We start from the raw sequence: 11,468 nt of genomic DNA, 5'->3' as shown, positions 1-11,468 counted from the left end.
CACAATAAGCCACAAACAGTCTTGCATTCATTCAAGTGGACATGCAGAGGTTAGTGCCAACCTCAAAGGTTTAGAGGAGGCAGTGGTTGGGCCCATGGTGTCCCTGTCAAATACCCAAACTGGTCCCTGCAGACACTGGGGGGACATGAGTGGTAGAAGGTGCAGAAGATGTCACCAAGTGCTCCTTCCTGCCACAGCTGCTGGGAGGAATGGGTGTGTTTACTAGAAGTGAACAACAGGCCTTTGGTCATGTGTAGGAAGCCATAGATCTGGTGACTAGGAGCAGTTCTTCACCTGGGTACACGTTGGCAGGTCTCCCAGGATAAATTCACTCTCTCCTTCACAATGTAGCCCAAGGGGACCGTCATCACATTGACATTGGGCAGAACCTCACATTCGTCACACTATGGATGACATCTTGTGAGTTGAACCTGGTGAGTGAAGGGTGGATGTGCTCTGGTTGCTGTGGTTTGCACGGTAGGTGGTGGGAGGGAAACAGGAATTGAAAGATTCAGGGGCCACAGCAGAGACATTAGAGAGGTCCTACTGTCTGCAGCCTGTCAGGACATGCCCTGGAGAGGAAAGCTCATGCCGTTGCATGAAGCCATCACAAACACTGAGGAACACTGAGGACCAAGCTCAACCGTGGGCATGCGTGTTTGCATTGTGAAAGCAGTTCCCATCTAGCATACTAAAGACAATGAATTTGTACCTTATCAGGTGACCAAGAAGCTGTGGGTCAGAATGGAGCCCTGGTCCAGGACCCTGCAGCCATGGCCATGTGACCAGACAGACCCTGTACTGCTAGCAGTGTCTGCTGTACTGGGAGGCTGTGTGAGTTCTCCCCTGAGCCCCTGTCCTTGCGTCACCTGCAATACTGAGCTAGATGCCATTTACAAAGCTGCTCCTGATGTGACACTGGTGCCCAATAGCAACTCAACGACTGACATGAAGACATCAAGGGTCTTTGCAACTGGAACTATCCAGAAAGAGTATTGTCATTCTCACCAGGTCATGAGACGGCAGCCTGTTGTGGGATAAGAGTGGTTAACCGGGGGCCATGAACAGAGGTTCCAGAGTGTAAAGGTAAGTCACACATCATGTGGGCGATACATATGACATTTTTCTTCAGTCTGTAAGAAGCCATTTTCCTCTTGATGTTTTCCTTTGTTGTTGCTGTTGTTGTTGGTTTGTTTTACTAGTTAGATGATGATCACAATGTGTGGACATGGATTTTAATTTATAACTGAGTTCCTTGGATTTGTAAGTGTATGGCATTTCTGAAATGGTCAACTATCTAATCCTTCAAATACAATTTTCTTCATTTGATATCATATTTCATTTTCTGGGAGTTCAAAACTTAAAATGTCTCACAGATCCCTGAGTCAGTGTTCATTTTTAAATCTGGCTTCTTTCCAACACAGACTCTTGCCCAATACTGAAGAAGGAATTAGAGAGGGTGAAAAAGATCTCTGCTCAGGCGAGGGGGCCCTGAGGAGACAGAAATAACTGAGAGGTTTTGAAAGACAGTGATGAAAAAAAAAAGATGGTACTGATTACAGAAACAGGAAGTCAGTGAAGGGAAGTTTTGAGGGAAGAAAATCCACAGTCCCAGAAGAACCGTGCTTTCTTCTGAGAAAGGTGATCAGTCCTCTCACCCGCTCCCCACAGCTCCCTCTGCCCTGGGTTCATCCTCCCTGTGACGGCCCCATGGGCTCCTCCAGGCACCAAGAAGAGAGTGGAGCAGCCTCCATTTCCTCACTCAACAATTCACAACTTATCCTCAACCCCACACCACTACACCCCTTGATCCCATCTTAACAATGTCCCAAATCCACCACTAGATTCCAGATGTCTTGTCTGTGTCATCCTATCAGCCTCCTTCCTGGTCCTCCCACCCAGGCTCCTTTCTCACCTTCTTTCCTCTTTCTACCCCCTGAGGACCCTTCCTATAGCCAATCAGGTCTGAGCCTGCCTGCTCCATCCCCTCCACCACTTTCCATCCTCAAACACCACCCAGGTTGCATCATCTCATCTTCAAGGCTGTGGATGATCAGGACTGAGCTAAACTCACAGCCCCAGCAGACACAACTTGTCCTCCACAACCAGACCCATCACAGTCAACCACACTCCCCTCCACCGCAAACCACACACAGAAACTGAGCTATTTTAGAATGCTGTGCCTTCCTCAGCTGCTTCCTCAGCCACTGATCCTAGCCACCTGCTTTCCAACCTGCTGGACCAAGAAACATCCTGTCTCATCCCACTGAACTGCAAAGGTAGTTTGTGCTATATGTTTCTGTAAGAGTTATATGAGAAAACCACATAAATGACTTAAAATACAGATCAACATGCCATCCGGGGGCCGAGTGATTCTTGGAGTTTTATGGTTGACAGAGTTAATTATCAATGGAGCCTGCCTGCCTGACATTTTCACATAGTGGGAGCTCTTTCAAAACAGAACTGTATCCTCACTCTCTATTGCTTAAATTTTCTTTCCATTGACTTCAAGATGAAATCCAAAATACTTGCATGGTGCGCTAGATCCTGTGTGACCAGGCCCCAGCCTTCACCTGATAGCCCTCAATTCTGAGCACAGCTCAAGGTCATTCTGGTCAAGGATGCACCCAGGCCACCACCTCTGCCTGACCCCTGTTAGTGCCTTGGGTCAGTCTGTCCCAGAGACGAACTCTTGTCAGCCAGCACCCAGGTTGCATGATGTCTACCTGTTATTGAACCTTGCTGTCTCATTTTCTTTTATCTTCAAACGCGTATCCTCACAACAAGACGGTAATGCACTGTCTGCGTCTAAATATCTGTATGTCTGTCTTCATCCATCTGAGCCCATGTGTCCAGGGACAGATTCCATCAGCCTCAGCAGTGACTCTCAGAGCCTGGCACTGAGTGGATGGGGTCACTGCTCAGTAAATATTGCCTGGCCGCCTGGCCAATGAGAGAAGAAAGAAAATTGCATGTACAGAATCTCAGGAAAGGGAAGTGACTACTTACTGAAGGTCATAGACATTCTAGAAAAGACAGTGTCAGAATTGGGACAGAAGCTGGGCTGCTTCTTCTCCTGCTCTGCGTTCTGCACCCTCGTGTCCTGGGACAGGTGTCACCCTCTGGATGTAGGTTTGGCATGAGGTGGAGACAGAGCTTGGTGAGACTGTCTGGTGAGATTCAGATCATCTGAAAGATCCCAGAGCTTGCTGTCTCTCAAGGTCTATCTTTCAGGGAGGGGCCACTTCCCTTCCTGTAAGGCCACTGAGGAGGAACCCTTGACAGGTCACATGGATCCTCAACCTGGTTACACTGCATTCATCCACTGTCTTACCAGACTCTGAATTTATATGTTGTCTTCACACTGCTGATCATGGGACGAAGCAGCATGACCCCAACGCTCACTGTCCTTCTCTGCATTGGTGAGCTCTGGGGACAAGGGGGAGGATAGGTTTCTTCCTTCCCCAGGGGCTGGTTATTAATACCCAGGAATTATGGGGCTCAGTGGGTCAGGACTTCTGCGGGAGGGATGTGCTCAACTCCATATCTGTCCCCAGTGCTCAGGGTCCAGCCAGGCCTGGAGCTCTTGTGTGTGTGAGGGGGACAGTGCTCACAGGGACTCTCTTCCAGGGCTGTGCTGGTGTCCGTGGGACCAGGTGCAGGCAGGTGAGTCCTCCCCAGACCTCCTGCTACAGCACAGTGACCCCCTGGGCAGCTGGGGGAGCACAGGGTTTGTAATAATAGTGACCAATCTGGGAGGAGCTTGGAGCAACATCTGGGAAATGGAAGGGGTGAAGGGCTCCCCTGACATTTCAGGTCTGATTCCTTTCCAGGGCTCCTCCCCAAACCCTCCATCTGGGCTGACCCAGGCCCCATGGTCACCAAGGGGAGCCCTGTGACCATCTGGTGTGAAGGGTCCCTGCAGGCTAATGCCTACAGTCTGTATAAAGAGAACATCACTCACCCCTGGGAGAACAGTGTCCCACCGAACCCCAGCAACAAGACCAGCTTCCTCATTGAATCCACGGGCTCACAGCATGCAGGGCTATACCAGTGTGCATATTCCACTGGGAACATATTGTCAGAGCGGAGTGAGCCCCTGTTCCTGGTGGTGACAGGTAAGGGAGACACCAGGTCCCCTCCCCACTGTGGGTTCCTCCTTAGGGGTAGAGGGAGTGGAGGGTGGTCTCAGGGGGACCTCACCCCTCACCGTCCACACTTTGGCCATGTGGGGTGATTGTCTCCTTTAACACAGATCTCCTTCTATCTCAGGAGTGTATGCTGCACCGTCCCTCTCAGCCCAGCCAAGCCCTGTGGTGGCCTCAGGAGGGCACGTGTCCCTCTCCTGTAGCTCACAGAACACATCGGGCACTTTCCATCTGCTGAAGGAGGGAGGAGCTGACCCTCCCCGACACATGGCATCCACGACTCAGGCTGGGAAGGGGTCCCAGGCCGTCTTCCCTGTGGGCCCCATGGGCACCTCCCATGCAGGGACCTACAGATGCTACGTTTCTCCCACCTCCTACCCCCATGTGTGGTCACAGCCCAGTGACCCTCTGCACATCCAGGTCACAGGTGAGAGAACAGACCCCTCTGTAACCCCATCTGTTTCCTGGGCCCAAAATGACTGACCTAAACTATGTTCCCAGTGGAACTGTGGAGTCAGTAACAGTGGCCCCTTCGGGCAGAACCACAGATGGGATGCTTAGGGAAGGAGCCGGGAGAACTCTCACTGCAGCTCTGTGGGCAATAGGGGTGTGTGTGTGCCCTGAGTGCTACTGTTTCCTTCCCCTAGGTGTGCACAGGGAGCCCTCCCTCTCGGCCCAGCCTGGGTCACTGGTGCTGCCTGGAGACAGCCTAACCTTCCAGTGTCACTCGCGGTCTGGCTTTGACAGATTTGCTCTGACCAAGGACGAGGGCCTCACACCTCCCCAGCGTCTGGATGGACAACACAGCCCCATCTTCCCCCTGGGCCACGTGAACCAGACCCACGGGGGCCAGTACAGGTGCTACAGTGGACACAGCCTCTCCTACTCATGGTCGGCTCCCAGTGCCCCCCTGGACATCCTGATCACAGGTGAGGGGACCTGCCCTGCCCCGTGTCCCGTTGTCAGCTCAGGGCTCTGTGCCCAGGGTCACCCTGGTGGTGGTAGGGCTCAAGAGAGGGTCCTGGAGCAGAGGCCAAGTGAGGTAGTGGTCTAGGGCAGTGGTCCCCAAACTTTTCTGGGCCACGGACCGGTTTAATGTCAGAAAATATTTTCACGGACCGGCCTTTAGGGTGGGACAGATAAATGTATCACGTGACCAAGACAAGCGTCAAGAGTGAGTCTTAGACGGATGTAACAGAGGGAATCTGGTCATTTTTTAAAAATAAAACATCGTTCAGACTTAAATATAAATAAAACGGAAATAATGTAAGTTATTTATTCTTTTCCTGCGGACCGGTACCAAAGGCCCACGGACTGGTACCAGTCCACGGCCCAGGGATTAGGGACCACTGGTCTAGAGGGAGGGAGTGAAAAAGGAAAGTGAGGTGAAAGGAGCTGGAAGACACCTACCCAGAGGGGCTGAGGGTCACATACAGTACCTGGGGAAGGACGGGGTCCCTCAGCTCAGGGTCAAGGGCATGTGAGGAGGGGTGACTACACATCACAACCTCCTCTCTCCAGGGATGTACACAAAACCCACCCTCTCCATCCAGCCGGGACCCTCAGTGACCTTGGGAGAGAACGTGACCCTGCAGTGTCGCTCTGAGGTCTGGTTTGACACCTTCCACCTGCACAGGGAGGGGTCACAGGATCCTCCCCAGCACCTTCGTCTGCAGGACACGTCTGCACCCTCTCAGGCCACCTTCACCATCAGTGCTGTGACCTCAGGTCACAAGGGGACCTACAGGTGCTACAGCTCACACAGCACTTCCCCCTACCTGCTGTCACACTCCAGTGACTCCCTGGAGCTGGTGGTCTCAGGTGAGGATCTGCAAATCCCACCATCCCTGTCCTTGTGGCCAGTTCAGGACCCTGTCCCCATGGGACCTTTGGGCTGGAATGGAGTGAAGGAGTCACAGAAGGAGGGTCAGCAAGGAGGACCCTCACTGCCCCGAGGGTTGGAAAAAGCTAGAGCTCTCCCCTTCCTGCCTCACTGTCACCTCATCCCTGAGGCACAGACATGTTCCCAGGGGACAGGGGGAGGCTGAGAAGGACCAGGCTGACCAAAAGAGAACAGGCCAGAGACGCCCATCCTGACCCCTCCAGTCTCCTGTCCTTGTGGCTTCACTCAGAGAGACCAAAACATGAGTGGGGGCAAGCAGAGGTCGTGATCCCAGAGAGAACAGGATCATCTGCTCTGACATGACTTGTCTCCCAGGGGGGCTAGGGCCAGCACAGATGTTGGGGACCATGGTGTTCCAGGGCTCTGAGGCTGGCAGGTGACAGGTGGGGTGGTCATGGCGGAGGGAGATGCTTTGGTCCCACACAGGGAGGAGAGGCTGGGTTGAAGTGGGGAGAAGGCAACTCTAGCTTCTTGCCCCCCCATTCTGACCCCCAGGAGGCTCTGAGCACTGATCCCCACCTCGAAGTCAGGCCCTTGAGAGTCTGTGAGAAGGGGGGGAGGGGTCAGTTCCGGTCTTGGTTCAGCCACTTCCTGGGGAATGGCCCGAGAAAGTTCCTTCTTCTGAGGAGGACCCATTTCTCGAATGGCTGCTTGGGGGTTCCGTGTCTGTGTGCATGTGTGCATGTGTGTGTCTGTGTGCAAGTGTGTGCCTGCATGTGTTTCTTTCAGCATGTGCACATGCACATGTGTGTGCGTATGTGCATGCTAGATGGCATGACTGTGTGTGTGTGTGCGCGCATGTGTTGGGGACACAGGTGTGTCAGATCCTTCCCCCATTAGCCTTCCAGGGTGCAGCCGTGGAGCTAGGGACAGCTGCCCCAGCCCTGGTTCAGCTCCCTTCTCTGCTACTTCCCACCTGTGGGACCTTGGACATGTCACTTCTTCCAAGTCCTGGGTTCACAGGCTGTGGTACAGTTCCCCCTCCACAGCCCTCACTGTGAAAGCCCTCAGCACACGGCCTGGCCCTGTTTGGAGCTCAGGAGGGAAACAGCCCTCCCTCCTGTCCCTCCCAGACACTCACACTCCCTGTGCACACGGGCCCCAGAGGTGGGTGGGTGTCAGTGTGCAGAGCGGAGATGGATGTGGGCTGGAGAGGGCTGGCGATGGGTTTACTGACAGGTCTGCATGCACTGGTGTTCTGCCTGTAGGGGACAGGGGTTGCATAAACAACAACAACAATAATAATAACAGCACAAGGAGACTCGCAGTCCCTGGTTCCAGGCTGAGCCCTGCCCCATCCAGGTTGAGTGACCTGGGGGGCAGATGGTGAACCTCTCTGAGCCTCAGTGGAATGGGGAGTGGGGTCAACATGTGCATGACTGTGGGGAAGGGAAGAGAAGATGGATGACAGCCCCCCCCCCGAGCACATGCCTCGCACACAGTAGGTGCTCATTAAATGACATCATTGGCTCATTCATGACATCACTCATGTCCAAGGTCTCCCATTGTACCTGAAAGTCCTGATCGGCATCTCACTGGCCCTCGTCCTACTGCTCTCCCTCCTCCTCTTCCTCCTCTGCCAACAACGGCCTCAGAGCAAAGGCAGGATGTCAGGTGAGTAGGGGACAAGGTGGCCTGGGTCGCAGAAGGGGGCTCAGAGCACCAGGCACAGGAAAATCAAATAGATGGCAGTCATCTGAGACAACAATTTCTCTAGAATCTTGAGGCAGAAAATCTAGCAAGAAAACACTCAATGTCAACACAGATGTACAAACAGAAGGTGATCTTTCATTGTTTTTAATCTCATGAAATATTAGCACATACATACAGTGTATGCTCAGGTTTCCTTCTTTCCTGTGGAATCCCATGGGGCGAGTCCTACCCTCTCACGGCGGACACTGTGCCTCCTGCCCAGCCCAGAGAGAGGCTGCTCTCTCTGACCCAAAGCCCAAAGTCAGAGGCCTGCAGATCAAGTAATTCCTGCCCCTAAGACCCTAGACTCCCACCTCCCATGACTCCCACCTCCTCCTCCCCCAATATTCCTGTCTCCTCCCCCAGCTGCAGCCCAGCTGGGGATGCCCAGGAAGAGCCCCTCTGTGAGAGGAAGAGAGGACTGCCCTGGGGAAGGGACAGGTGGGGAGGGTGTGGGGGTCAGGGTTGGGAAGGACTGACATCTTCACTGTGGCACCTGGCACCTGCCTTCACCCCTGTGTTAGTGGCCCATCTGGGATGGGAACAGGCAGGGTCTGCATCCCTGAGATCTCAGGGACCCTGCTGGGACACACCCCCATTCTGCCCCAGCAGATGCTGCCATGAAGGACCCACAGCTTGCGGAGAGCGTGGAGCTGGACCCTCGGGTGAGACCCCTGCTCCTGTCCAGGCCACCAAGGACCTTCCTGTTGTCCATGTTAATCCAACAAACACTTCCCTGTCCTCATCTCACCTGGTTCACAGGAGTGTCCCACACTGACCTCTCCTTCTGGGCACCCAGGTCACCCTGCTGTGACTCACTCCTCCTGGTTTCCTTGTGACATCATAGCCCCTCCTATGTGCTCCCCTTTGCTGGATCCTGGTCTTCTGTGTGACCTTGTGTAGCCCCAGGTCTCAGGCGGACGCGTGAATCAGCCACAGGTCTCCAAGGCCCCCTTCATTCATTTACCAGCAGATGTGAGGGGAGCTCACTGTTTACCAGCTCCATTTAGGCTGGTAAATGAATGAAGGGGGCCTTGAGCAGCGCAGCCCTGAGCAACACAGTCTCCACATTCCTCCAGCTCACTTGTGGGGGAGGGCAATACTGTGCAAATAAGCAGTGTCCTAGAGAGCAAAGTGCTGTGAAGGAAAATAAACCAAGAGTGGGTGATAGAGTGCATAGGCATAGAGGGGGCAGAGAAAACAGCAGTGGCAAAGATCCTGAGGTAGGAACTGCTTCTTCAGCAAGATGGGCCTTGTGGCTGGAGCCAAATGAGCAAGAGTGTGTTACGATAAGAGTCAGAATTGTAGAAGCATCCAGATGCCCCAAGGCTTAGGAAGTTCCTGTAGGTTCAATCAGGAGAGTGACCTAATCTGATTTAAAGTTTAACATCATCACTCTGACAACAGGTGGATGATTGACTAGAGGGTTTCACCAGTGGAACCTGGGGACACTGTCTCTGTTTCACTGTCTTTGCAGCAGAACAGGCACGATGAAGACCCCCAGAGAGTGACGTATGCCCAGGTGAACCACTCAAGATCCAGACTCAGGCAGAGAATGGCCACCTCTCCTTCCTCCTTGTCAGGGGGATTGCTGGACACGAAGGACAGACAAGCAGAAGGGGACAAGCAGATGGACAGTCAGGTGAGTCCTATGATCTCCAGGGCCCTGGGCTCCCCCAAGCCCATCTATGTTTCATATTCCTCACTCTCCCCCTGTTCCAGGCTGCTGCCTCTGACGCCCCCCAGGATGTGACCTATGCCCAGCTGGACCACTTGACCCTCAGAGAGAAGATAACCACATCTTCTTCCTCCCGGTCAGAGGGTCCCTCAGATGAGTCCAGTGTGTATGCTGCTCTGGCTGTCCACTAATCCAGGGAGGACCCAGACTCCACACTGCAGGAAGATACTCGCAGGGACTCTGAAAGGCACAGGAGCTGCCCCATGGACACTCAGCTAGTGACACCAGCAGCCTAGACACCTGACATGGACCCCCAGCATCCACTGGGACCCTCTGGGAGTCACTTGATTTTGCAACTGAAGTTAAGTAATGTCCCTGCATTTTGGAATCAAAGCCAACAGACTTCTCAATAATCAATGTGTCAGTTTAAAACCAAAACAAAAGTGAGAGAATGCTTTCATTAAATGAATGATGAACGATAATATAAATATTACACATTGAACTTATGAAATGGAAAATTAAGGACTCTGAATTGGTATAAAAATAATTTTTTTAAAAAGATACCAGGTTAAGTAAAATTTTGAGTAACTCATTGGTTGTCAAGATTCCAAGGGTCTTTGCAACTGAAACCCATGAAGACAGTATTGTCATTCCCACCAAGTCACGGAGTTGCTGCCCGTTTTAAGAGGGTGGAAACCTGGGGCCATGGACGTAGGTTCCAGAAAGTGAAGATATGTCACACAAAGACGTGAGTAACATGCACGTGACACACATGCTCCTACCTGTCAGAGGGACACATCTCACTCACCTGTCCTCTGTGGGGACACGCTGGGTGGTGTGATGTTATGAAGAAGTGGTGCTCCCAGCCCCACACGGAGGACTCTGAGAGAACACGCCTTCCGTGAGCAGATATGTGGGTAGTGAACAGGAGAACGCACCTCTTTGTAGACATAACTGATAGGATGTAAAGACCCACACGGGCCCAGGAGAGAAGCAGACCCCCTGTCTGTGTGGTCAGGGGATTAAAGGAGGCAAAAGTGAGTGTAAGGGCCAGAACACCCAGAGAGGTGGCATGTGTGGGGACAGAGGTATAGGAGGAGGCACAAAGCCCCTGGACCTTTGAGTCTGATATTAATGTCCCCTGGAGGGTCGTTGCAGACAGTCAGGGGATATAAAGCACAGCACAGAAAATGTAGCCGATAATATTGTCATAACTGTGTGGGGTGCCAGGTAGGGACTTGTCTTATTGGGGGGATCTCTTCCTAAGTTATATAACTGTCTAGGTTGTGCACCTGAAACTAAGATAATAGTGTACCCCAACTTTGAAAAATAAAAACAATTTTTAAATGTCTCCCAGAGAGCACTACTGTAGACAATTCCTGAACAGCCAAGGGGCAGGATGGCCCACTCAGCAGATACTAACCTCTGTGCCTCTGTGCCTCGCCGTCCAGTGTGTACACAGTGGACCTGAGAGCACAGTCCTGGTGGCTGAGGTGGATGCTGTCCATGAGCCTGGCGTAGGGGACATCATTTCCTAGACAGGGATCTAAGGACAGGCACTGCTGGCTGTCCAGAGACCAACACTGAGCCCACAGTCCTGTCTTTCCTACGGAAGTACAGACACGTGGTTGAAAGCTGATTTCTCCCCTGATGCAACACGCAGTGATAGACTGCTGGGGTCCAGCCCCAGGGGGGATCCAGGGGTCCCACAGGAGGAGACGGCGTCGGCGAAATCGAGTGAGAGAGCCGAATTCTTTTCTTTCTCTTTATTCTCTAGTTAGCATTTACTGCCAGGCATCTCTCCCAAATGCTAGTACAGCTCCTTTTTTATACACACACACCAAGTTACAATTACATGGTATTAATCATTGCTTCTGTTTCACTATGTTTACATGTTTCCAGATAACAGTTAATTTATATCTATAAACTACAAATCAGGTGGCAAATCATTCAAAGTACAATTAAAAAATAACTTGAATAGCGATAACATCGGTAAAAGCTTTTAAAGGATTAGTACTAACTAATAACTCAACTTTACTGTTGTTGT

The 11,468-nt window shown here is 52.3% G+C and overlaps 1 protein-coding gene across 3 annotated transcripts; it reads left to right on the top strand.

Annotated features, from left to right (window-relative positions):
- Positions 1-3,046: 3,046 nt before the first annotated feature.
- Positions 3,047-9,973, top strand: LOC136399346 (leukocyte immunoglobulin-like receptor subfamily B member 3). 3 transcript variants are annotated; one of them, XM_066374425.1, is made up of 11 exons: positions 3,047-3,128; positions 3,338-3,422; positions 3,631-3,666; positions 3,834-4,118; positions 4,273-4,575; positions 4,796-5,077; positions 5,670-5,969; positions 7,549-7,665; positions 8,356-8,408; positions 9,221-9,385; positions 9,466-9,973. In XM_066374425.1, exons 2-11 carry the CDS (start codon positions 3,374-3,376, stop codon positions 9,610-9,612), a joined length of 1,737 nt encoding a protein of 578 aa, XP_066230522.1. In that variant the 5' UTR covers positions 3,047-3,128; positions 3,338-3,373; the 3' UTR covers positions 9,613-9,973. The 3 variants fall into 3 exon arrangements, with proteins under 3 accessions (XP_066230522.1, XP_066230523.1, XP_066230524.1); XM_066374427.1 differs by lacking the exons at positions 3,047-3,128; positions 3,631-3,666 and adding an exon at positions 3,159-3,173 and having other exon boundaries at positions 3,798-4,118; XM_066374426.1 differs by lacking the exon at positions 3,631-3,666 and having other exon boundaries at positions 3,047-3,422; positions 3,798-4,118.
- Positions 9,974-11,468: the final 1,495 nt, after the last annotated feature.

The sequence above is a fragment of the Saccopteryx leptura genome, chromosome 3, assembly GCF_036850995.1.
Source record: "Saccopteryx leptura isolate mSacLep1 chromosome 3, mSacLep1_pri_phased_curated, whole genome shotgun sequence".
In the NCBI taxonomy this organism is placed as follows: domain Eukaryota; kingdom Metazoa; phylum Chordata; class Mammalia; order Chiroptera; family Emballonuridae; genus Saccopteryx; species Saccopteryx leptura.
This window is presented reverse-complemented; position numbering and strand designations above follow the sequence as displayed.